The sequence below is a fragment of the Anoplopoma fimbria genome, chromosome 10 (genome assembly GCF_027596085.1).
Source record: "Anoplopoma fimbria isolate UVic2021 breed Golden Eagle Sablefish chromosome 10, Afim_UVic_2022, whole genome shotgun sequence".
Classification (NCBI taxonomy): Eukaryota; Metazoa; Chordata; class Actinopteri; order Perciformes; family Anoplopomatidae; genus Anoplopoma; species Anoplopoma fimbria.
This window is the reverse complement of record NC_072458.1, coordinates 12,787,499-12,815,151: the sequence shown is the minus strand read 5'-3', so window position 1 is coordinate 12,815,151 and position 27,653 is coordinate 12,787,499. Positions and strand designations below refer to the sequence as shown.

The following is a 27,653-nucleotide window of genomic DNA, read 5'->3' as shown; positions in this document are numbered from 1 at the left end:
GTCGAGCCAATAACGCTGAGGAGAGGGATAGCTGTGTTGATGACGCACGATCAAAACGTGCCTCAAGGACATCAATGTTCTTAACCCGGACGGATGAGGAAACAAGTCGCTCCGAACAGATAATAACTAAAGACAGCACATACAAACACATGCTGCTGCTGCAAAACTATCAAAAAAGATATGCATCCAGAAGAACATGCAGGATGTTGCCTGGCTACGCTGAGTTTTCCAACTTGTTATCAAAGCTTGGAAGCAGTTCTCTGAACTGTGTCCTCTCCTTTCATCTTCCTCTCCCTTCACAACTGATTTCAATAACCATGTGATCATGAAAAGAGCTGGTGGACATATCAAAACAAAAAACCTGCGCATCTTTAAAGTGTTGCCTCTAAAGCTTCACTCGAACAAAGAGAAGGGGGGAATGAAGCAGAAAGGCGGGACCCGTCTTCTGTTAAATACTAAATGGGATTCAGCGTATATGAGCGATTAAATGCAAAACCAGAGGGGAGAGACATCACTGTGAACCATGTATAACACCTCCCTCCCTCCCTCCCTCACCCTCCAGTCCTCCCTCTGCCCTCGTCTCTTCCTGTCTTTTAACTCCTCATCCTCCCTCACTTACCCCCTTTCTCTTTTAATGGAACAAGGAATGAGGGGAGGAAGGAAGGAAGTCTGTTTCCAAACTGACGCGGATGGGAAGGGTAAAGTATTTACCAGAGAGGACTGACCCATCTCAGACACGGGATAAAAAGGGGTTAATGTCTTATTTCCATCATCCACACACAGATACAAATCTCATGCAAATGTGGCCTGTATTCAAAGCGTGTTGGCTCAAACCTTAACTATCCTCTTTAATGTTCCTCCTCCTTTTCTCTGCAATTGTTCAAACACACATTATTTCCCTTCATATGTGCTATTCCTGTTCGTCCTATATTTTTTGGGGCATTTTCTTGCTGCTAATCAGCTCCCTGTGAGACGGAAAAAGAGAGTGTGATACACGGGCGTTGTAGTCTCGCTGATTCCGCTGTGAATAAAAATATGTAAAATCGTGGAAAACCCTAAAATATTTGATCTCCTGTCTTTTTCTCTTTTATGTTTGAAGTGCATCTGCATTCAATCCCAGTAGGAGATCAATGTGTTCCCGCGTTTGCTTTCATGCTTTTCTGTGTTTCCCTGATCATGTCCCCCCCCTCCTTCTCTCCCTCCGTCTTTTTCGCAGGTTTAATCCTGGAGGCGGTTGCTCAGAACCAGAATTATCACATCAATCAAAACATAAATGTATGAGCAGCGGACCTGGAGCCACCTGGTCTTCTCTGTCCCCCGTTTTGTCTCTCGCTCTCTCTGCTTCAGTAACTGTCTTTCATAGCCCCCCCCCCCCCCTTGTTTGCTCCTACTATTCAGTCTTGTATTAAAATGATTTGGAAGCTGCAGATTTCACACAGTTAAGCTCTATTTGCATGGGACTAGTAGGACCTGGGGACCTCTGGTAATTTGTAATAATTGTGAAGGACGTCTGTGATTTTAATCCAGAGTCAATCTGCCATGTCCTTAATTACATCAAATTACATACCATATTTGGCCAAACACAGAGGTTATGTGATAATATTAGTACAGCGCCAATATATTACATTTTTTGCACTTATTTTTTGTTTTCTCCCTGCCTTTTTTTTTCAGATGTAACTCAGAGCCTTGACATCATATCTGGGGCATTAAGTCAGAAGAGTTGACTTCAAAAAAAAAAACTAAAATATAAAACTTGCAAAAGCAGGAAAACACAAGTATAGAACTTCTGAAGTATAAATACGTAGTGCAAAAAACATGCAATTTAAAGTTCCAGTGTTTAAGCGGTGCACAGTTACAAGAGATATTATCAAATCCTCCGCATTCCATTGGAGCGCTAGGGCGGGTTTAGAAAGGAACACACAACCGAGGCCGCACACACACACCTCCCTGATTGATGTATGGATGTCATATTATTGGTTGAAGTTGGTTTGTACTAGGTCATATCTTGTTTGATGGAAAGAACGAATGAGTGGATTTTGATATATAAATATGAAGCAATTTATTTAATTGTTTTGCATATATTGTTAAATAGGTGCAGAATATGACCTGGGATGTGATCTAAAAAGGGTTAAAAGGGCCTTTTTCATTTCATCTCAGCTTTTGGATCAGAAATAAGTCATTTTTGTATGTAATTTGTGTTGAAGCTTTAATAGATTTCAATTGAGGGCATGAAAGATGCCATTTCTGCCTTCCTCTAAATCTGCGTTACAAGCTGCCACCGGTCAGTCTGTCTGTCTGTACTGAGCGTTCCCTCGCCCCGCTTCATCAAACAGCATGCCGAGCTAGTCCATCTGTCTGTCTGTGTGTCTGTGGGGTGCACATACACAGCGCCTTAAAAGCAGCTCCATAATAATCCAAAGACCTTCTGCTTGCGTCCGCCTGCCAGCGTAGCTCTCTTATCGTCGTACCAAAGCCTCACGCAGCTCTAAAGGTGCTTCCCCCAGTGCAAACATTGGCTTCCTCTATCCAACCTCCATGTCGCCCGTCACCACTCTTTTTGTGTCTGCTTCTTTGTCTTTCAGTGCGTCTATCTGTCCTCCCTTGTCTTCACAACGTCCCGTTTTACAGTTAATTTCTATCAGCAACTTCACTTAAAAATGGCCTGGTATAGTGTATCATTTGGTTTTGGAGCAGAATATTGTTTTAATATGAGATAAAGAAACATAAAGAAAGACAGACAGAGATGTGAGTAAAAGGGAGACAGGTCAGTGGACATCATCAAAACAAGAGAAGGAAAGACAGGACCGTCAACGGGCCACAGAGTTCCAGTGTTAAGTGCTGGCACATTCTTATCAGATATCCAAGTTTATATCCCCCAGACAGCCTCACACATTGTTTGTGTAGCCATGTTGGCAGAGCCAGCTCCCCCTCAGTATTTATCTCTCACCTCCTTATCTCGGCAACAACACCATCCGAGCGTGGAGGAGGGGGGGAGAGAGTCAGTTAAGGAGAGGGAGCACGGCTGAACAAAAGGGGGTTTTATGGCAAAACAAAAGTGTACGTGTCACTAAATGTAGAGTGAAATTTCTAAATTCATTACAAAAAAAGAAGACAATAGGAAGGGCCAATGTTTCTGTGGTCACACGTTTTTAATGATATGCACAGCTTGAGAATCACTACAGTGATTTATAATAGATAATTAATGATGTTATTGAAAGTGTGAATTATTAAATAATAGTTGTGTTTTTTGGGATAACACTTTTAAGTGGAGCAAGTATCATCGGTCTAGAAAAGTTTACTCTTTTTGGAGGTTAAAAGTTTCTTCTGTGTCTGATCTTGGAAAGAAAATATGAATTACTGTGAATACCAAAAATACAAGTAGTAAGTATAATTTTGATGCATACAGGTTGACACACATTTCTTGCAGTTTTCCTGACTCACAAAATCTTTTTTTTCTCCCAATAATCAAGCATTACATCCCTTCCGATCATCTGCACTCTGTGCAGCTATATCTCTCCTCTGTTAGATCTGAGTGGATGGGACATCTGATTACATTATACTGAGCCAGAGAGGCTGTGACTGCACACAGAGCAAACAGACTACCGATAAGGCATAAAGACACAAATATCAGATACACACCCAAACAAACAAACACACAAACATTCTCACAAACACACAAAAAGTAAAAGGGTAGAGTAATTGATTTGTAAGTGGGGGAAACTTTGGTAGTAAAATGCACATCGAAATCAGATATAATATCCATAACCCCAGACTTTCAATTTTACATGTTACAAAAAAGAACCATCCTCTCAACTAGCATGAGGAAATGTAGACTGCAAAAACTAGCTAAAAAAAAGAAAACAGGGTTCAGATCAGGCAAATGTGGGTCAAACGGGTCACAGCAGAGCTCCTAGAAAGCACGGCAGTCTGTCAAACACACTGTCTTGTTGAGATACAACACACACACACACACACACACACACACACACACACACACACACACACACACACACACACACACACACACACACACACACACACACACACACACACACACACACACACACACACACACACACACACACACACACCTTTACATGCGGCCCACATGGTCAAACAAAGAGGTGGACGGTAGAGAGTGACTACTACTACTACACAAACAAGGAGGCTCAATCAGTCATGCTGACTGAGGTTTCAGTTCCATTACATGCTCATCTTGAGCATGCTTATCCGTAGAATATCCATTTCAGATCTGTAAACGCAGCAGTAACACTGTGCATATACAAACCAAACAGTGAAAGTGCAGAAGCCTACGGCGTCCTTTCTCACGGATTCTTCTAACAGCATGGAAAACTGTGGCCAGTATAACTTTAAAGTGTGTACATGCACAGCGGGGACACGCCCGGCAGCCCATGCCTTTGTATGGACACACACTCACATCTACTCTTCTGTGCTCTATATACACACAGTGTAAACACAACAATAGCTCGCACTTAAGATAAAGGCAGTAAACTCTGCACTTGAGATCAGCATCATAAGTGGCCCGCGGACACACACTGCTCTTTTAGCTTCAGACAAATAAACATGTGATCGATCTCAAACATATGCATGAACTGTAGAGCAGCACTGACCCCCCCCCCCCCCAACCTACCCAAACACAAACCGTATGCTCTCTTACACACACACACACACACACACACACCGAATGACCCTGAGGGTAGTTTCCCATAAGCAGCAAAAACCCCCTCTGAGCATCATATTGCAATCGTTTAAGCCCCACTACTGAAACACAACTGGCTAATTATGGCGTCTACATAACTTCACCCTCCCACATACATTTTCCATGCTATGTCTACATCTGCCACACTCGGATACCCGACCCAATTCTTTCTCCTTGCTCTGGCCATGTGTGTCCGTCCACATGTCCACATCTAATGCACACAGATTTCTTACTCTGCTTTTACTCCTCACATCTCTTTTTTGGGCTAAATAAACCAATAAACAAGCGTCTCTGTGGCTCAATTCAATACTTTCACTCTACTTGGCACTGCATGCTAGTACTATATCTGTTCCAAATCACTCTGATTTTGTGCTTCAACTAAATCCTGAATAAATAAATGCTAAAGAAACCACCTCCCAGATGCAAGGTCTTTCTTTTATGTATTTTTCCAATGTTACAATATGACTGCACTATTCAATTCACAGTTTACCTCAATTCACTCAATTGTGTTTTTCTTGTACCAACAGCATGATACAGCAGACTGAATACATCCACTCACAGCACAACCATGAGGTTCTGTATATAGTCTTTTATGTAAATTAATTATCATACAAACTAGTAAATGAGAGCATACCTCTGCCTCTGTGTCAGTGTCCGAACTTGGAAATATAGTCGTTGATTCATTCTCTGCTTTAGAGCTCCTTCCTGACTCTAAGACGGGGTCTGTGTGACAAGCTGTGGCTTCCTGAGGTCTACAGGCCTGTGTCTGGCTCGTCTCGGTCAGTGTAAATAGGCCTTGTAGCAGACCTGGCTCCAATTGGTCCCAGGCATGGTCTGTGGACACGAGAGGAGGAAAGTCCAGAGCAGAACCATCTGACTCCCAGTCACTGTCCCCGGTCATGGAGCCAAGGACAAACTCCACCCCGTCCATCCCAGACTGGGTCCCTTCGGAGTACGAGTCCAAGTCCAAGTCCAGCTCCCGAGTATCATCGCAGGCCGAGGGGCCATCTGGGGGGCCAGGTTGGGGCCGTTCGGGTGCCGCCATGTAAACAAAGCTGTCAGGGGAAAAGAAGGCTCCGTCCTCCTCTGGTTCTGGGCAGCAGGGAGGTTTGGGGACAGGACTCGAGGGAATTGAGTCCTCAAGTGGAGATGGGGGACAGTCATTGTGGTACTGGGGGGCAGATACAGCCAGGTAAACAAAACTATCTGATATCACAAAGGCCTCGGAGTCTTTAGAATCCAACCCAGCACCACGAGAATCCAATTTAGAAGGTGACTGAGGTAAAGAGGGAGGGGGTGCCGAGTCTGTATGTTGAGGGTGTACGAGAGCAAGGGAGTCTAACTTTGGGGTGCTAGCTGTCACTTCTGTTGAAGTTTCCAGATCTGTGTCTTGCTTCCCAGGCATGTCCAGTTCTGAGACTACATCTGTTGGGACACCAAATATCTCTGATGCAAAGCATGTCCCTTCTGTGTCACAAGACATTGCCGCAGCAGGGTTGCTAATCTCTGAGGGGACTGGCTCTTCTTCACAGAAAGTATGAACTTCAACATCCTGTGTACAATCATTGCAAATTTCTTTTTCACCCGTGTGCGGCGGCTCAGGGGACTGATCCATGAGAACTCCCTCGCTACTGTCCAAACTTGGCTCAGATTGGTCATACACATCCCACTCTGTTCCTAACTCCTCTTCCTCTTTCAGTTCTCCTTCGTCCCGCTCAATTTCCTCCTCCACTTGCTCCACCTCCTCACAGTACGGGTTCAGAAGGCTGTAAGATGGAGAAGAAGTTCTCTCCGCACAATCCTCGCCATCTCGCTCTGATGATGCCCCACTATCTGGGTCGGCTTCCGTCCTTGCAGGTATCACCTGTTCACAGTCTGTCTGAATAATGTCACTTATACCGGTTCTGTCTGGTTGGGACATGTGGACCCCACTGGAGTCAGACTCAAGTTGTTGACCAAGAGCAGAGTCTGTTTGGTAACTCATCTCTTCTTCCTCTACCTCTGCTTTGTCCGTATTATAGTCAACATCACACTCTTCATCGATGACACCATGTTCCTTTTCACAGTCTTGTGCTCGCACCAAGTCAAAGTTTGTCATCCGTTCTGTGGGCTTAGAGTGATTTAAATTGGAGTCTTTTGTACTATTCTCCAAGTTTGGGGCGAGGCTATCGGGCTCTATAGAGTTAAGAGGGACAGCTCCTGCAAAATCTTCCCAGGAAGTCGTTGCTTCTTCCTCTCTTCCCTCTTCCTCTTCCTCTAAACAGGGAAGTGTGTAGGGATCAAGAGGCTCAGGGTCTACACACATCTCCACTCCCTCCTCTCCTTCATCCACTTGACATTGCCTCTCTAGCTCTAGGAAGAGGTCATCTGACTCAGCCCCTGAGCTGGGGCAAGGTGAGGCACTGGGGGCCCCGGGACCCCCAAATCCTGTGGGGGGAGTCAATAAAGGCCAATGTCCAGAAGAGCCTGTTAAATCCCATCCTTCTGATTCCAGTGTTTTCCTATCCCAAGACTGGTCAATTATCTCCCGATTCTCTAATTTGAGAACTGCCTCCCACTCTCTTTCCTCTCTCTGAGCTCTCTCCTCCTCTGCTTTATCCATTTCTTTTTGCCACCCCTGCTCCTCCTCCTGAAATACTGAGCTGCACTCTTCCTGCTCCTGGTCTTCGAGTTCCTCAAGAATCCTGCGCTCGTCCTCCTCAAATTTGAGCTCGGAGGCCGTGCGCTCGAGCTCACTGCCCTCTGCACCCCAGCCTAGCAGCCCCTCATCACCTCCCTCCTGACTGATGCAGGGGGAGAGGGGCAGACCTCCATATACCAACCCCTCCTCCTCCCTCAGGAATGGAGATGGGGGGTCTAGTAGATAAAGTGACTCTTCATCTGTGTTGCTATCATCTCCCACCAATAGGGGAGGCAAAGGGGGGAGTACAGGAAAGTTGTGTCTCAGGCCGACCTGGGTTCTTTTCCCTGTTGTTAAACTGCGGGGCCAGGTTCGGGCCTTGGTCGGAGGGCAGAAGACCGGTTTTGGTGGGATGAGAGGGGCATTGTCCTCCTGGTCCTGGTCCAAAAGAGGAGAGTCCCTCTCCGAATCTGAGGCCTTAACTGACTCAACGGGCTCCTCTGGGATCTGCCTAAATCCAGCTTTAGAAGAGCTGCTAGTCCGTCTGTGATCCTCCCTTCTTCTCTCTACCTGTCTGGATATACCGGGGCTACGCTGTGGTGTATTTCCAGAAACCTGGGGTGCCCGAGTCTGGCTAATGGCGGGTAACTGTTCTTTGGAAGGCGACTGCACCGCATGAGTCCGTCTGTGTTGCTTCTGCAGCACAGGATGAACCTGCTTTTGCCTGCTGAGAGGATGCTGCTGGAGAGGAGGCACCGGGCTGACTGTGGGTGTCAGAGACGGCGAAGAGGAGACGGGAGGAGTGTGGGGAGCAGATGATAGAGGGGAGGGTGTGTAAGGAGGTAAGGAAGGTGTGGAGGAGGTTGGGGTGGATGGGGGGAGGTGAGAAGGAATTGGCTGCAGAGGAGAGAGGGGAATCCCTGCCACTGACAGACGCTTTTCTGCCCCTTCGACAGACGAGAACTCAAGTCTCTCAGCAAACTCTGGATAACTCGGAGGCATAAAGGCTTTCCAAGAGCGACGGTTCAGATTGTCCCTCTTATCGCCACCTTGGTGCCGCCTCTTGGCCACTACAGCTACCCCGCCGGAGCCAGATGAGGTAGAGGCAATGGGCAAACCTGAACCAACAATGCCAACTGGTGGTGACATTATCTGAGGATCACCAGTTAGCTTTAAGGCATCAAAGATGACTCTTTCATCTAACCTCTTTGCTCCACCAGCATGCTCCACATTCCTGGAGACAAAAACACCACCTAAATCGGCTCCAATGGTGCCATTGCTGGACAGAGTGCTTCCCTCTCCCCTCATCTCCCCACCAGAGCCTAAAGTGCTCCTGGAGGGTTGACACAGTTTGGTCCCTTGGTCAATTTGTTCGTTGATGCGCATTGTATCATATATGGATCGCTGGGGGACGTAGCAGTCCTCTATGTATGCCTCGTCCTCATCACCTTTTCCAAGGCAGCGAGGGTTCTGCCTCAGGCAGTCTGGGCGGCTCAGAGGTTTTCCCATTCTGTCCTTTTCACTTCTGCTGGGCTTCCACAGAAACCCTATTGTTGAAGGTGCAGGTGTGGCACCGCACTAACAGAAGTTTTATAAAACAAAAAGTCACAAAGAAGGGATCTTTGTGGAAAATTAATTCCTTTACCTTTAATAGTCCACAGTCCAATAATCCACAAAAATCACACAGTCCATCTGGCTGCATTTACCAAATCCTTCATGTTTCACATTCTAGAAATGATTCAAATGTTTCATTCCACTGGTGGTCATATCGTTCTCTCTTATGTCACCTCAACAGTTGTGCATTTCCTTGGTCTTTCCGAGATGCTGTGCGGCATCAGCGAGGGAGTGGGAGAGACAGCTCTCCCCCTCGGCACCATATTAATCACCAGCTCTGTTTATTTGAAAGGCAGGTTAGGAATGAGGGAGAGCTGGAGGGATGAAGGGAAAGAAACGGTCATCATCCCCCTCTCTGAGAAGTACAAAGTCCAAGGTGAGGCAAGGACCGTGCAGATAACACCCCTTTGTTTTGCTGTCAGAAACACAGAGTACCGCTCTTTCCTCCATATTCATGAACAGCAGCTCATTCCTTGACCCCTTTTTCCTTTTTTTTTTACTCTCACTAAGCTCCTGCCTCTTCTTCCTCCTCTAAGTCTCCTCTCCTCTCTGTGGCACAACAGGAAAAGGCAGAGAGGGCTTGGACAACTTCAACAGTCTTCGTGAGAGGCAGGCAAGTGTAAAAGTCTCCTTTTAAGGTGAGAAAAACCCACTCTCAGTTATATAAAAGAAAGGCTGCGTGGGGTGCAATGAACAGGGAAGTACAATACTCCATGGATTTGTTTTACTTTTATCATTTGTTGCAAAAAAATATTCCTTGCAGGTAAAATGTACGAAGATATGAAATCCAGTAAATGAAAGACAATACAAAATACAGAAAAATGTACTTTTGGGGCAAGAAAACCCAACTCGAGAAAAAATATGAAAATAGAAATCCCTTTACCAAGTCACGGCAACTTTGTGCTCCGGTGAGTGTCTTTTGTTTTTCTGTCCTGCTTCCATCACAAAGAATCTGGGCTTTATGATTGCAGGGCAAACCCTATTTCCAAGACATCCCGTCACCATCATAACAGTCATCATTAGTGAAACAAAACCAACTCCATCATCCACACAAATGTGTAGTCTTGAGGAAAATGCTAAATCCAGAACAAAGAGAAAAAGAACTCCGCGTTTGTGTGAAGAAAATCCCTGTCAGTGTTTCAATTATTTTCTTTTATCTTGCTTTCTTCCTCTCTCATCCACAGATCATCCACAGCTCCAGGGGTGAGCTGGTACAGTAGATCGAAAGCAGGATCTTGGAGGGGGTGAGGCTGGAATGAATGAGGGCATCTGGGGGTAGATAGAAAGGGGGGGGGGGGCTGGGGGCTGGATCCTGGACCAGCAAGGCAAGCAAAGCGTGCAGGCGAGCAGGCAGAGCGGTGAGTCGTGGGACTGTATCCAGAGGGCAAAGACCCAGACAGCCCTCCCAGCTCCAGTCCAGGCTTGGCTCTTCCCCCGGCAGACAATCCCAGGACACGCTCCCTTCCCTTCCCTTTCTTTGCCGTCTCCTTTCTCCTGCTCCCGACTCCGTGGTGAGAATGAAACAAAGTGCCACGCAATCCCGGTTCCTCTTCTCGCTTGTTCTTTCTCTCTCTCTGTAAGAGTGTGTGGGCTCCCAAGCTTTGCTCTCTCTTTCTTTCTTCCCTTCTTTCGCTCCCAGTCTCTGTTCTCAGGCCACTACACAGCTGAAATGGTTTGCAGCTGCTAAAAAAATCTCCCTCTTTTCCTCTCACTCTCGCTGCCCCCCTCCTCTCTCTCACTCACTCACATGTCCCTTCTGTCTCTCTCTCTCTCGCTCGCTCACTCCCTACCACCCTCCCCTGCTCTCTTGCTGTTTGTGTTTGAATTCAGCTCCGTTTGTTCTGTTTCCTGCACTGGTATTAAAACACAGGAAGTGCTCCAATCAGGCTGGTTTCCTCTCTCCCGGAAAAAAAACCCAGAGAAAAAACACGAGACAGAGAGAGAGAGAGAGAGAGAGAGTGAAAGAGAGAGGGGCAAAGGCAGGAGGGGAGTTAGGCAGCGATAGAGAGGGAGGCAGGGTGCTAAGAGGGGGCGTGGAGGACAGAGAGAAAGAGAGTTGTGCAGTGGAGGATTTTGCTCATTACCAAAGAAATACCAGCTTTATATCAGCTGATTGTCTCACGCTGAGCAGAGAGCGATTATTTAAACTGTTTCCAAATAAGAACAGAAGGAAAAATAATAAAAGAGGAATTTCAAATGAATAAATGTTCTGTAATATAACGCCCAGATGAGGGTTTCCTATAATTCAGTATCTCTCTCACTCTCCCAGCCAATGGATTCCAGTTTCTTTTTTTTTTGGGGGGGGGGGGCTAGTGATGTGAGATGGCTACATTCATGGCTACATTCATCACAGCTTTGTAATCCACTCTTAATTCTCCGGGGCTGAACCGCCTCCTGCCCCCCACCCCCCCGGAGCACAAAAAACCCTGTCCTCTGAGAATGAAATGATACAGAGTCAGAGAAAAAGAAAAGAAAGCAGAAAGGTAGGGAGAGAGGGGGGCGGGTCTGCTATCCAACTAGAGAGAAAGAGGCTTATCAGTAATGAGTCGCTTTTTTTTGGCCCAAAGCAATTGTCCAGACAAGGAAGTCCAATCCGGTTTTATTCACTCTATTATTTCCTTCTTTGTCAGAGTTGAGTCACAATCCCTCTGTCGAGCTGATGAGAGTCGGTAGCAGCGAGTGTAAAAAATAAATATGGAAAAGATATATAGACACACGCACACACACACACACAAAAGTCTGTGATATTCACAGACTCCACTTGTGCATTCCCGTCTGCGCCTTCACTGAAACCCAATCCGGCTGGAGTGAGTGTGTGTTTGTGTGAGTGTGAGTGTGTGTGTGTGTGTGTGTGTGTGTGTGTGTGTGTGTGTGTGTGTGTGTGTGTGTGTGTGGTGTGTGTGTCAGAGGGAGAGACCGAGGGGCCAGGAGGAAAAGGGGCCGTGCACAAAGAAGCAGAAGAGGGGGGATGCTGTCTTTTTCTTCAGAATACCACACAAAAAACTTTTAAAACAGCCACTGGTTTGGTCTGAAGAAGGGGGATACCAGCAAATATGGCAACCTGCAGCCACAGAGCAGAGGCAGGGAGCTTTAAGTCGCTTTGTGTTTTTGTCTTGTCATCCAAAGTTGCAGGCTTCTCAGGGCCAGTTGTGGCTTTCCTCCTCCTCCTCCTCCTCCTCCTCCTCCTCCTCCTCCTCCTCTCAGTTTGTTTAAAGCGGTCTGGCAGAGCTCGGCTGCTCCTTCTTTCTTTCTCGCTCTCCTCAGAACACACTTCCGACACTCCCAACCGGAGTGTTCTCTTTCCCAACTGTTGCGCAGAGCAGTCCCGTGGCCTGCATGTCAAATATGCTAAATACTCCACTCTTTCTTTTTAACCACCCTCCCTCCCTCCTCCCTCCCACCCACCCCCTCTCTGTCAGTTGCGCTGCAGCTGTCATTGCCGCGTCCAAGGCAAACGTCTTCATAGAAAACAAAAGGGGTTTGTCACCGGTTTGCTTGACACACACACACACACACACACACACACACACACACACACACACACACACACACACACACACACACACACACACACACACACACACACACACACACACACACACACACACACACACACACACACACACACACACACACACACCGAGCTCACAAACTCTCGCGTGAGCCCAGGGCTAACCGACAATCCCCCTACTACACAGACCACAACAAGGTCTGAATCCAAGCTTTCACAGATGTGGGCCAGATTGCAGGAAAGATTACAATTAAAGAGTAAAGGAACCGATAACCAGATTAGGATCATTTCATTTGCCCTTTAACCTACCCGTTCTTCCTCTGCCCCGTTGACACAGGACGAGTGTGTGCCTCGACCCGTGACCCCCCACCCTCCCGTGACCTGTTTAAGATTCAACTTGATTAGTCAATTCCTCTGCTGATCTGTGCCTCATCTGCTACAACTCTCATGAGTTTCCTCGGTCGTCACGGCTGGTTTAAGAGTAACAAAACGGACGGAGGAAGGAGGAGGGAGGGATGGTACGAGAAGATTAAGGGTTTATTTTTCCCTGGGTGGAGGGGGAGTCAGACAGTGGTGCAAAACTTTACTGCTAAGGTGGTGCGTGGCACTTTGGATCACAGCGTCCACTAAATGGCCACGTGAAACACTGTTGTGGTTTTGCCCAAGTTAAAGGCTCACACCGCCTTTGTCTGTGTCTGGAGGCTCGAAAAACCACTTAGTGCTAAGTGACGCAAACACAAACACAGGTGGAGGGCATGGAGTGCCTATTATTGACTTTTCCGGGTGGTTTATTTGCTCTTGGGGGAACACCTGTCGACGGGAAAATATACTTTTCTCCGTCTCTCTCAGGCCGCACTAAATCCATAATCCATCTCTTCAAAACAGTCATTTAATGTCATTCCCTTTCTCAAAGCCTTGTTTTTCAATCTCTCTCTCTCTCTCTCTCTCTCCCCACCAGCCTCTGTGGTAACCTGGCAGCAGGCGAAAAAACGGAGCTGCCATCTCGCTTTCTCTCTGTGTGCTTTTTTACTCTCCTAAATCCGCCCTCCTTTCCGACTCTCAGGGGTAGTTTTATATTAACTAGCAGAGCGTTTCACCTGCCTCTGTGTGTGTGTGTGTGTGTGTGTGTGTGTGTGTGTGTGTGTGTGTGTGTGTGTGTGTGTGTGTGTGTGTGTGTGTGTGAAAGCATTTATTGTTCCTGAGGCAGAGAGACAGACACAAAGGCTTGGACCCAGCACACACACACACACACACACGCACACGCACACGCACACACAAAGTCACAGAAACACACTGATGCACATACGTCTGAGCAAACGCAGTCTGCATCTCCGACATCATGCTCAATAACTTTAATAAACACCCCTGTCAATCAACTACACACACCACTGCGGGTCATAATGGTGAGTTTTGCAGATTTTGTGGCTGATTTGCTCCGAGTCTGCAGACGGGCGAAAAAAAGGTCCATGCAAATAAAAACGTTACACTTCCTGCCGCCTAGCTTTCTGTGTGTTTGTTTTCATTCTTCCGGCAGTCTATGTCTCGGATGGAGGTTTAATGTCCATGTACGATTAGTGCAGGAAGGACTTTCCACATTATTAACACTTTGGAGGTCAATTCTCTGAGGTTGTTCACACCATTTGGGGGAGTTTTAGTGCGGTAAAAATAGGCTTCTCCTTTTCTTTCTCTCAGTAACCTCCCTCTCTCTCTTACACACACACACACACACATACACACAGGCACCAAAACAACACCTGTGAGGCTGCCTGCTGGTAGGTCAACGCTGGAGGTCATCACTCTTTTTTCCTCTGTCTCTCACACACACCGGCGCACACACACAAACTCCCCTTCTATTTTTCTTTGAAGCCTCCTCCGCCTCCTACACATCCACCTGCTTCTCCTCCTCACTGGGAATCTTGCGCCACCTCCGCAGCTCCAAAAGTCTCTGTCAGTATTTATTCAGCGTTTATGAATATTATTCATTATGTATAATACTGTTTGTCGCTGTAAATCAACCATGACATAGGCAATCATCAGGAATATAAAAACTAGAAAAGTGCAATGTACAGCTCAGACCTCAGCCAGGAGTGTCTCCCTCACCCCTCCCAGACAAAGAAGAGCTGAATCTCACTCATTTGTCCCTCCCAGCTTCCTCACAGTCTAGATGGCGGCGAAGACAACAAAAAGGGGATTTATGTTATCTCATATAGTGCCTAAAATAAGTGGATTATAACATTTTGGATAATGAGAGCAAACTTCTCTATGGATGTCAGTTTTTGAGCAGGGACATGGCGTCTACCAGCCAGTTAGGAGGAGGGAGTCAAATGAATATATTTTTTTCAAAAAGTGTAAATCACCACAACCACGATGGGTCCTTGAGCGTACAGTCATACATGAACACAAAAAATATCAGGCTGATGGGTGCAGTAGTATGTGAGATTAGCTGCGGACAGACAGACAGGCATGCACGCACGGCCAGACACATTATCTCCCCACAGGCTTTGCCTAGCAGAAAAAAACACCACTGCAAACCTTGAGGTCAAGTATGAAAACAAGAACTATATGTAGTATTTGGCCAATAACACTGTCTGTTTATGGCATGTTTTTTAATAGATGTCTCTATAAAAAAGGATTAGGTTTAGCTGTTTATTTCAAAATATATATTATACATAAGAAATGTGTCTAAATATACACTCAATATATTTGTCTCAGTCTCTCATTTATGCGTGGGGTTTATTTTATATTAGCCTACATTTATACAACTCCCTGAGATGTATTGGAAATAATATTAGTTATCCGATACAAAATGAACAGCAAGTTTTATTTTGAAACGACTACACATATTGGATGTGTCATATTAATATTTGGATTGGATTTCACTGAACTTAGAGAAGGCAAGGGGATGAATAAGGATAGTGAGAGGGAGAGGCCGAGCCGTGGCATGCCTTTCTAATTCACAACAGCTGAAACAATACAGAACCTGTGAGTGGAAAGGCTAAGATGTTACACACGCACGCACGCACGCACACAATCCCAAGTCATTACAAACACTCTCTCGATCAGTCACTGACATAGACAGAAAGGTGCTTGTGTGTGTGTGTGTGTGTGTGTGTGTGTGTGTGTGTGTGTGTGTGTGCGCCAGCAGGTTACAGGAAAGTTTGGCCGGGCGAATCCGTTTATATGATTAGAGAAATGATGTTAGAGTGATCCGATCAGCCCCTTAGAGACACTAAATGAACACACAGAGACAGGAATACAGTGAGGGTCATGCACTTAGACACACACGGAGAAACACAACACACATACCCACACATATATAGACACACTGAGAGCCACACACACACTAACAGACATGAACACACAGACAGAAAGCGAACAGAACGACAGAAAGTCGTCCAGGAAAAATCCAGAGAGGCCGTAAACAGTGCTGCCGTTCCAGATGAAGTATGACTTGGATTAGAAGGTGGGTAATAAGAGGGTTAGTGGATTCTGACACACTGAACTCTCCTGACTGCACGCCGCTGACTTAGGGGATCCAACATGGCTGCTAATGGCAGAAAACGGGTCAACCTTGACCTCATTCGGTACGGTCTGAACAGTGTAAAAAAACTGGCTCCAAAAGTGTTTGATACGTGTTCTAGTTGTCAGTTTTATTATGTGGTTTTGACATGTTCACTAAGTTGAGAGCAGATTTCTGTTAAGCGGAACGCCCATAGAACCACAACAGTTGGAATATCGACGGGTGTTCAACGCCTAAAATGGGTCTCGATTTTAAAAACACCTTTTCCTTTAGAACTCTGGTGCATTACCATTTCAGATGATAGAAATGCAGTGTTACCCGTTTTTTTTTATGATTTAAGATGAGGGTCTATATTTGGGCTCAACAGATTGTGGGCTACATTACATGGGTTTTTATAAATAATGATCTCATAAGCAACAGAGTAGCGTTTCTAGACAAGCTATACCGTCTATTTTTGTCTTCCTCACTGCTAATTCTTAAGATTTAAATGTGTAAGCAGCTCTTAAGGGGAAAATTAGCACACTTTCCAGCTGCACACTATGGGCCCAAAGACAAGCAGGGAGCTGCTGGCCCAGTTTGGCTTGACCTCTGCTCCCATTATTAAATAGCTGCTGACACAGTCGGTGCGGGGAAGGACTGTGAGTCACGGCTTACATAGGAGGGAGGACTACGGGATGGTGAGGTGGAGACTATAGGAGGATAAAACGATAGAAGAGGAGGAGGTGAAAGGTGTGAGGGAGATGGAGGAGTGGGTGTGGGTGTGGGGGAGTGAAGACAGCGAGAGGCGGGCGCTCGTGATTTAGGACAGGGATTTTCACAAACATTTGTGCACAAAGACACACTCTGGACTCCTGCTCTGCTGTCACCCAGACTAACCAGCCCTTCACAGGAATGTCCATCTGCAGCTTCAGGTTTAGAGCCTCGTTACGCCCCTCTGCTACAACACCAGTTTGTGTGTGTGTGTGTGTGTGTGTGTGTGTGTGTGTGTGTGTGTGTGTGTGTGTGTGTGTGTGTGTTCTCATCCCAGTCGGAGACTATGTCAGCTGCTTAGGGACGGAGAGAGCCAGGGGCATGCAAGGGGGATGTTGATGCCACACCTTAATGTGTGTGTATTTGTGTGTGAGGGTGGGGTGAGGAGACAGCTGAGATTCTGGATTGCACCTCGAAAAAGACTGGAATTGGAGGCATCCTGTGATGCAGGGTGCACGCGCACCCATGCACACACAAACACACCTATCCACAGCCTGCAGAGCAACCCTTAAATACAAACACAGATTCCACAGTAGCACATATGTGCAGACAGGATGGCCATGTATAAACATGGACATGGTGAATAGCGATGCTCTGACTGCGGACCAGGCTGCATCCTTTTGATCTGTTTCTCATTCAGAAACACTTCCTTTATTTTAAATGAGAGAAACAAGCTTCTTCGAATGTAAAATGTCGAACACAAGCAGCTGTACATAACTTTGACGGTGTGTAGCATTTAGGCTGGGTCTATTTGCAGAAATGGAATATTAAGTATATCTTTTTTTATGTATAATCACCTGACCTGTAAGAATTCCTGTGTTTTCACTAGCTTGGAATGAGCCCTTTAAAATACGTAACTGTGTTGCACAGCCATGTTTCTACAGAACGGACAAACAAAACACTGGCTCTAGAGAGATATTGGCCTTTCTTGCGTCGCCCACTGTAGTTCTCCTACGTGCTTGTTGCACATAAAACGTCTCAGTTGGTTGCAATCTGCTAACCTTGCTGCTAGATGCCGTTAAATCCAACACACCGGCCCTTTAAATAAAAAAGCTCAAATCAGGAGAAATCAATGAATAAGTGAACAGTTTTCACGGCAACTTTCAAATATAAGCACCTGTGACACATTTAGGTTGGTACCAAAAACTAAATGAGGTTTTATTCCCTAAAAGATTTAATTTGAACTAATGCTAATTTCTGACAGGAATGCTTATGAAGAAGCAGACAGCGGAAGACTGCTCTTTCACCGTCTCTCTCTCAGTGACCCAGTAATTCTCTGTGAGATCACCGTTGGAAAGTTTAAACAATAATCTGACTACATCACCTCCCACTCCCATGACCCCTTATTCCATGGCTAGCCTCCACCCATACCCATGGGCACACTCACACGCCACTTCCTGAGCTCCCTCGTCTTTCTAAGCATCGGCATGACATCATCCCTCTGGATTGGGAATCGGGGTCTGATGGGGGAGGGGAGGGATGAGGAGAGGGGGTGGCTGGGTCGGTTTTGGAGCCAGACAGACATGTTTAGGTTTGAAAATGAGCCTGAGCTGGATCAGTTTCAGAAAAAGAGGAGAGGGGGAGATAGAAGGTAGAGGGAGGTGGAAACAAAGCAGGACAGGGGGCGGGCTTCAAAGAGGGGACCAAAGAGATATTCACAGCTTTTTAATTTTCCTATAGCACAGAGGAGAGTATGTGCACTGATACGGAAAGAAGATGAAAATGAAGGGGTGAGATGGAGGACAGAAGCTCTCACTGTCTCCCCCCTGCTCCACTACTTCCTCATCTTTCTCTGTGCATCCTGCTCTCCGTGATGATCTGCGTCTTTCTCTCTTGTTTGACTCTTATTTTCAACAATATGCCCCCTCCCTTCGTTGTCCTCCTATAAATATCCCTCTAGCCCCCCCGGAAAGAGTGAGGGACCATTTCTCCATGCTCTACATACCCCGCAGACAGCAGCTATTTTACGTTCTACCCTTCACACGGTCCGCCTGCACCTCTGTGAGATCACTGTTCACAGCGTTAACGGAGGAAAATCTTAATCAGTGCACAGGTAACATGATTAACACCTACGTTTAGTCTTGTTTTGTCTGGGCTCAGTAATGCCCTCTTTTATTATTCTTTTATTTGCAATTTTTAAATGGATTTTCGAGATCATGCATGAATGAAAAAACAACAGAAGGGATGTACTAAATAGTTAGAGGCTTTAAAGCTTCATTCATATTGATGACATTTCAATTCTTCATCAACATTTGAATACTGCCAAGCTTATTTTTTTTTTGCATGCCTATTCATTGTTTAAACCTGGTATTTTGCACAGTTTACAGCAAGATAAGGCTACATTAGTTTTTTTGTATTTAAAGATAATATTTCAGTGGTGGCTGCGTAGGATTGTTTCAGACTCGTATGATCCAAATATTTCCAATAACTCCAGAGAGTTGGCAAGTCCAACAGTAAAGTTTATTGAAATAAAATATATATTCAGAAGATGTTTTTATCTAACTTAATATTTTCAATCCTTATTAGTTAATATAGTCTAAAATATGATGACAGACATTCATTCAAAAACCTCAATGTGATCTTTGATTGTACAATGATTAAATACAGTATAGCCCTACAACATAGGGAAACCGCTGCACAAACAAGAAGACTTCTTGCACAATATTATAAATAACATACACACAGTGGACGATGAATGTGCAAAATTAAATCTGGTTTCAAGTTCTCATTAAGTGCATTCTTCTTAGTTCTCAAGTTCGAAGTAATCCTTCATTAAATTAATTCTGAACAGCAAGTCAATCATTACTGCAGTAGGCATTTTACTATGTATTGTTAAGAACTTTACTGCAGGCCAAGCCACCAGTAATATACATTTTAATCTCTCTTTATCCATTCACATTACTCTAGCTTGCTCCGGTACATTCATTTATTGTTTGAAAGACTGTATTGTTCCAAGATGCCATGGATTCTTGACCAAAATGGTAAAAACGCAGGGATCAAAAAGAAAACGCCTGTTTTAAAGGGTTCCTTTGGTTTGATATTAAAATTGTTCTATACGAAGTGGTTTATATCAGTAACAAAAAAACCATATAAATTCTCTCTTTGAATCATGAAAACGTGCTGACTGAAATATTTCTTGAAGCAGATTGTTTGTGCACCAGTAATCCTCCATGATTCATTTAACTGTCCATCAGACAGAACACATGGAGCAGCTTCACACTCTTTGTCTGACCTGGCTCTCTTTTTTCAAGTGTAGCCTATTTAGCTTCTCACAGCTCTCTCTCTCTCTCTCTCTGAATCTCTCTCTCCCTCGCCCGTCTCTCCCTCTCTCACCACCTCTTTATCTCCCCTGTCTGTTTGTTCTCTGCCACACAGTTACTCGGCTTGCTCTCATTAAGGGAGAGGGGGGGCAGAGAGAGACCCAGAAACAGACGACGGGAGAGAAGAAGAAACAAGCTGACGCAGAGAGGTTAGTAGGTCAAGAGAGATGTAAGCGTAATGAAGAGGTTTCACTCAGTATCCAAATAATCTAATTAAGACTAAAGAGAGAGTACGGATGAGGATGAAGAGAAAGGGGACAAAAAATGTCTCCCGGAATGGAAACAATGTTCTTTGATCCACCCACACATCTTGACAACAGTGGAGCCGATAACTGTCCACAGAACGAGCTGGAATCCTGCTACATTCTTCAAATGTATGAGAACGATTAGCGGTCGTATCACATGACTCATCGATCGTTTGAAAGAAAATAACACGACCTTCTGGTGTGCCGGTTGTGCGTGGGGATTTTCGTGCACACTTGGTTTTCTAAAGTGGACAGGATGTTACATCATGGCTCAGAAAAATGTGCTCTTTAATGACAGTAGTCAAGACTGAAAGGGAGGTCTGTGCACATAAAGCGAGCAATAAAATACAACAGAGGTGCCAGCAAAGCGCATTCCTGAGGTCAGCTACGATGCAATTCTACATGGCAGAGAGGACTTCCTCTTTAAATGCAGAAACAAACTACAGTCGTTTATATTTCTTCATGCTGGAATATCGCAACAAGGAAACAATAAACAAAAAAGATTTTTTGTGAAACCTGCTCTTTTCCTCACTTCATTCCTCTCATTATGTCTAAATGACTCATTTAACATACACTTTCTGGCATTGGAGCCAATAGTGTGTTTTTGTCAACGTTGCTGCTTTATAGAGAGGACAACACTCTACCATATGAAACTCCATCAGCAACATTTTTTAAAAAGGTACTATGTGAAGCGATTTTCATGCTTTGTATCGCCATAACGTGAACGGATTGCAACATAACTTAAAGTTAGCTTAGAAGTGGAGTCTGCTAATGTCTACAAAACGACCAGCACATAGAGTCAACACAGAGTCCAAGTAAGCACACACAAACACACAAAAAAATTAAATAAACGCTGCATCCTGTGAAGCCAGCCTGGCCTTTTTTGGGGATTAAAACCGACCACGAGCTCAACTGTCACAACAACGCTAAGTTTACTGTAAAGCATGTGAAAATATATCGTGAGCCTCATGTCACTGTTCTATATGAAGTGCAAAAAACACGCAAGAGACAGGATGCTGACTAGAGTCCACTTAACTGCCTCAAGGCTTTTCTTGAGAAATCCACATGGTAACTTTATAGTAATTAATCAAAAAATTAAAATGGAAAACATTTTCATAACCCAGCTTTTCAAATAGGAAGGATTTGCTGCTTCTTTTATGTTCTTCTTCTTTGTGCATACATTTTTTGGGAATATCCAATATCAGTATTGGTGCATCAAAACGACCATTGATGACTCTCTTGAGTGCTCACACAGCATGTTGAACAAATAGCAAAGCATCACAACTCTCCTATAGAGGGAAATAATCTTCACGATCCAGCAGAGTGATCAAAGAGATGTGTGACTGATCAGCCTCTGACTCTTGACACACCACGAGAGTCCTCCACTCCACACACACACACACACACACACACACACACACACACACACACACACACACACACACACACACACACACACACACACACACACACACACACACACACACACACACCATTACCTCATGGTCTCTAGAGGCATGAGTAAGAAAAGAAGATGAGTATAGAGCTCTACAGAGGCTTCACAAATATTGAATGTCACTATTCATGAAACACACACACACACACACACACACACACACACACACACACACACACACACACACACACACACACACACACACACACACACACACACACACACACACACACACACACACACACACACACACAGCTAATGTTACGCTGAAGGTTTTCTGTTTATCTGTGCAAATGAGTTTCAGTGGCATGATGGCATGATGGGAAAAGAGGAGCATGTGGAAACAAGCACGTACAACCTTGTGACCCTGAATTCAGTTTGATTCTGTCCCACAATGAAGTGGATATTATGGCTGCATCAGCCAAGATCAAGTGTACTTGAACACACTATTCACATGTGTGCTGCCGTACACGCCACAGTACAACCCAACCAAGTGGAATCATTAAAGAAAGAGAGACCTAAGAAACCACTTAATGACATGCTGCCACTTCACACACTCATATCCACATACACAACATTCACACTGGTGTAAATAACCAGCAAGAAGAAGTCCACCCTACCTTAAACTCCTGCAGCTGCTGTTTGATCATCTCCACCTCGGTGCCGACTATGCCCTGTGCGTTCAGCCCGTCTTCGGCCCTTCCCAGCAGGCCTTGCAGCTCGCCCACCAGCCTGTAGAACTCCCGGACCCTCTCGGCTGCATCCTCGATCTGGTCTAACCTGGCCTGGCCGCGTTCACTCAGCTGGAGAAGGAAGAACAATATTTAAGGAAATTGTTACTGGATGGAACTAATTTAACTTTACCATCACATAAACAAACTGCGCTGAACGATGCCACCGCCATCATCATCATCGTCTTCCTCGTCCCTCACCTTGCCCGCCTGGCGACTCAGAGCCTCCGACTCCCTCCTGAGAGCCAGGAGGTCGGGGGAGGAGCCTTCCCGCCGCAGCATGGTGGTGCATTCTGTCGTGTGACCGTCCAGCTCCGCCCTGAGGTCGGCCAGTCGCGTCAGGAAGCCCTTCAGGGCGTCGGCCTGGGAGGCCAGGGAGTCCGCATCGCGTCCGACGGGGCTGAGGGAGTCCAGCTCGTCATCGAGGTCGGCGATGCGGGAGAAGACGTCACGGACATGGGACTGAACCTCACCGACGCCCTGCAGCCGGGACTCCAGGGAGGAGCAGCACTGCTCGATCTGACGGAGGAAAGCGAGGTAGAGAGTCAAATGTGTGCCAACTCATAAAGTACATCAAACATTTCACAAAATTAAACGTCTGCCTTCCAGCTGAAAGGAGAAGAATGATATTTATTGATGGTGTCAGATGAATCAGAAAAAAAACACCAAAGTGAAAAGGTGGTAGTGAGGTGAAGATGGACATTGTTTAGTTGATTATAAATACATAACAACGCTTTAAAACAGAGTATCAAATATAAAAATCATGATTGAGCAGGTCCACTTTTCAGGACTTTGTTTTGGATTTTTTTCTGAGCGAAGTAGCAATATGTCATATGTCAAGTCACGTTTGTCAAGAGGCCAAGGAAAGCAGACATTTACGTTGAAAGAACAGTGGTGACGTCTCTGTGATACACAAAGGTCAACTAATCAAACACAGAGAAGCCTGTGTGAACAGAGAAAATCCACCGGAACAGAAATACAGTGCAACCAAACCAGAAGATGCTGCAACACAACGGCAAGTAAAAATATATTCTGTCTGGGTGCAAGAGACAGTAGAAGCATTATCTAAGAGGAGGGGGATCTGCAACATCTCTGCAGCAACGACATCCGATCAATATTTTTAAAAAGAGAAAGAAAACATGTCATTGAATAACAGGGTAGTCAGTGGTTTGTTATACAGTGGAAGTTAAGAGTTCCTGTGGTGGCTGTAACCTTAAATGGAACATTTTAAAGCTGGATTGCAGAAAATAGATGCGACGCTGTGGGTGCTGAATTCACAATGCTCCGGTTTACATTTCACATTGTGATAAAGTGTTGAACGTCCACAATGACCATATATGACGACTGTGACTCAAATGGCTGAATCTCTTCTGACAGCTACGGTGGTTCTGCTTTCTCTCAGCTCAATGACTCCTTTGTCTGCTAAGCACCCTAAGAACATGTGGCCTAACAGCCTGGAGCATTTACTAAAATATATATATATAAAGAATCTCTTTTTCTGTCCAAACCCAATACCACCACATTATTAAGTCGCAGAAAAAAAATGTTTTGTATGTCACATGCAGTATGCCAAAAATACCAGGATAATCCAGTGAATTTTGCAGTATGTGAGCCGGCATGCTTTTCCGGCTATTCTGACCCACAATCCATTGCGCAGCAGAGGATTCATCCCATTGACGGAGCTGATGGGAGTGTGCAGTAACTTGAGAGCCTGATGACAGCTCATCGACAGAAGCTGCCGACTTCCCTCGACCAAAAGCCAATAGGAATAAAGTGATACTTAAGCAATATCATGTAAAAATGTTATGATATTTTTTACTACTACACAACCCGTCACATGACTTCACTCCACTACAACTAAGCTCAAGGTGGACTAGTCATTGTGATGACGTTTTCTAGTCCCGTTTAGCCACTTGTTAGCAACCATCTTTTTTAAGACACTTAAAAGCTTTTTTACTGACCTATTTTATATCGAAGAACTAAACGTTAAAAACTCTTATGCTTTATATGAGGCATTTAAAAACCTATCCACTTTGTGACGAGGAAACCGGAAGCGCTAAGACGCTGACTCATGTCCTGGTTTATGTACTCATTCCTGCGGCGAGAGGTTCAAAGTTCAAGTCGTAGTATGTCCATATAGTATGCATACTGCATTAAACAGTACATACTTTGTAAGGGCCGTTGCAGTACTTTCTAATAGTGCAGAGAAAAATGCAGCCTTTGGCTCTGCTCCTCACCTTGTCGGTTACTCCCTCATACTCCTTCTCCGTGTCTCTGGCCTGCTCCTGAAGCCTCTGTGCCCCCTCGGTGCTGCCTGCCAGTGTCTGGGGCGCGTCCTGTACCAGCCCCTGGGCCAGATCTCTGAGGTAGACCACCTGAGGCTTCAGGGACCTCAGGCTCTCCTGCTGACTTCTCAGTCGCTCCAGGCTCTTTGCACTGCATGCCTGAAAGGGAGAGAGTTGAGCATGAATTGCAAAAGCCTTCTTTTTTTAAAGAACAATAAAAGTGACATAAGGACAATGTTTTACAGTACCTGTGGTCCCAGAGCCTCCTGGACTTCGATCTGGTGCTTGGCAGCCTCCAGTCTCCTCTCTGCAGCCTGCCGGCCCTCTTCAAACTCCTTCAGGCGGCCGGCCAGCTCCTCCAGCTGGGAGGTACGGTTGTTGAGCCTCTCGCCCAGTCCGTCCACCCTACGGTTCAGCTGGGCCTTCTCATCTCGTACCTGCAGAAAACCAGTTAAGTTAACTTCATAAACTGCACTAACAATACTTATGAGATAAAAAAAACGCCCAAATTCCCCAACCATAAAAATAAAATAAAAAAATACTTAATGAAATACAAAAGAAATTGTCAAAACTGCGTACTTCCTCCTCCCCGATGCAGCATTGTTCCAGCAGCTGATCTGCTGAAGTATTGAAGGCCTCGAGAAGAGGTCGTCGTCTTTCCAGGTCCAGTGTCAGACCCCGGGCCTTCTGCAGGGCTTCATCCAGGGCAGAAGAGTCCAGTGACGGCTGGATCTCTCCGTCTTTCTGGTCGCACTCCGCCAACCATGGTACCAGCTCGTCCTTGTGCTGCTGGTAGGCTTCCGCTTTGCTCAGTGTGGTCTTCAGTCTGCTCTCCCGCTCCGAGACCTTCTGGTTCAGCCCCTCCCAGTCCTGCTTCAGGGAAGCCAAGCGGGATTGCAGGGCGGACCGCTCATCTCCGCCGGCAGGGAGGGAGGCGAGCAGTGACGCCCCCTCACCCTGAATAAGCTCGTAGGAACCCCGCTGGCTGGCAATAGCACGCTGGAGGTCGTCCGTCTGTGCAAGCAGGGAGCGGACGGCGTCCGGCCGACAGGGCAGAGAGTCGCTGGGGGACTCTCTGGGATCGGCCCGCTTGTCGAGCCAGGAGCGCAGCTCCTCGAACATCTGCTGGAACTGCTGGGTGGACGACAGGGCTGCCTGTAGCTGAGACAGGCCGTCGGCTGGAGGAGAGAAAAGCACAGGGGATTACAAACGTAAACAGTGAAAAACTAGTTCAAACAAATAGGACTAAGGGAGCTTTTGTCGTATTTATTTTAGAGGATTTGCTCATTATGGTTCTTGTTAGCAAAACAAGAATCCCATTACAGCTAGAGAGGGATGAAGATTGTTTAACTACATCATAACACTATTGGCATATAAACCAAGCACAAACATACCAGATTACTCATTTTGCACATATCAACCACATAAAGTCCACAAACCTGCGCGCTCTTCCAAGTTCTTCAGCGGGCCGCTGACACTCTCCAGCCGTTTACTCAGCTCCTCCTTCAGGTAGGGTTCGGCCACGATGGTGCTCAGCTCCTCGCAGAGCCGCTCGGCCTCGGCCATCTCGGCGCGCCGTCTCTCCAGCTCCGAGCGGATCTCACCGGTTTCCTGCAGGCGGCGTTTCAGAGCCTCGGGTTGGGCGCTCAGCGAGGCCTGACCGTCCAGCCTCTCAGCCAGAGTAGAAACACTGGAGGAGAGCTCTCGGAGCAAGGCCTTGGCCGGAGAGGAGGCAGAGGGTTAGGAGATGATATAGCCATGGAGACGGTTTTACACGAAAACCATGCAACCAAATCTAGACCAGACTCACCTGATACCGCCCGCTGGTTCCTTGGGCCTGGTCGATGTGATTTGTTCTCTGGGTCAGTCGGTTTGTAAGGTCCTCCCACTGCTGGGTGATGGAGCCCAGCTCGGACCGGACCTCAGCCAGGTCCTTGGGGTCCTGAGCGGAGTCGCCGGTCTGGGAGAGGATCCCCTCGGCGGACTGGGTCAGCTGGTCAAACTGTGGCCGCCTTGTCTCGAACTCTCGCAGCATGAACTTTGAAAAAAGAGGATTATTCGGTTAATGATCAGGAACTTAAATATCTGATTTCATGAAAAAATGAAATTGCATTCTCAAAATCTTAAATATTATATTTTGATTTGGAATTTTAATTGTACCATGTAAGTCTGCAGAGTCTTAAGATTTGTTCATGACAGAAGTGGATTTAAGTGTCAAAATAAGAGACATACAATCTCATAAAGTAACTGAAAGAGTATAGATTTGTTTTTACAGTGCATGAAATTATTAATACATACTAGTTGTTTTCATTATTCTGTGTTTTTTTTTTACGTATCTCTTGATGATGATATTTTCTGTAATGATACCACATTGTGCGTTTCTATCCTTCATATCTCCTGTCTTCTTTGGTGTACCTGTGCTTGTTGTTTCTGCGTGTTGAGCATGTTGGGGTCGATGCTCAGCGGTCCGAGCACGCTCATCATCAGCTCCTTCTCCCTCAGCCACGGGCCCAGCTGACTGGCTGCTGAGGCGAAGCTGCCCAGCCGGTCGGCACACGTCTCCAGCTCAGTCTGCCTCTGGGCCGCCGTCTGGTTGGCCGTCTGCCAGCGGGAGTCTGGAGAAATATAACAAATAGAGGAGTTCGTGTATGAGTGGAGGAACGCAAAATGTTGATGAATGTGTGTATATGTGTTTTGGAAGCAGGTTGTCAGAAAGCGTATTCATTGTTACACGTTATCGGCTCGTTTCCTTCCTTTGCTTTTTAAGTTGTACAACATTAAAGGTGCAATATGTCCGACCCGTCTCGTCTTGCAATACCACTTGTTCCTGAAGAGGTGATAGTGAGTCACTGTAGCGTCTAGTCTGTCCTCTGGACGAGGA

The 27,653-nt window shown here is 45.9% G+C and overlaps 1 protein-coding gene across 7 annotated transcripts in view; it reads right to left on the bottom strand.

The window, feature by feature from the left end:
- macf1a (microtubule actin crosslinking factor 1a) overlaps positions 1–27,653 on the bottom strand; it is a 230,951-nt gene that overhangs the window by 38,155 nt on the left and 165,143 nt on the right. For all 7 annotated transcript variants that reach the window (XM_054605481.1, XM_054605484.1, XM_054605479.1 and 4 more), the window contains 8 exons: positions 27,188–27,387; positions 26,583–26,810; positions 26,212–26,488; positions 25,352–25,950; positions 25,021–25,209; positions 24,725–24,931; positions 22,689–23,006; positions 22,377–22,559 (listed from right to left, as the gene is read on the bottom strand). In XM_054605481.1, the coding sequence (XP_054461456.1) occupies positions 22,377–22,559; positions 22,689–23,006; positions 24,725–24,931; positions 25,021–25,209; positions 25,352–25,950; positions 26,212–26,488; positions 26,583–26,810; positions 27,188–27,387 (2,201 nt within the window). The remainder of the gene's footprint in view (positions 1–22,376; positions 22,560–22,688; positions 23,007–24,724; positions 24,932–25,020; positions 25,210–25,351; positions 25,951–26,211; positions 26,489–26,582; positions 26,811–27,187; positions 27,388–27,653) is intronic.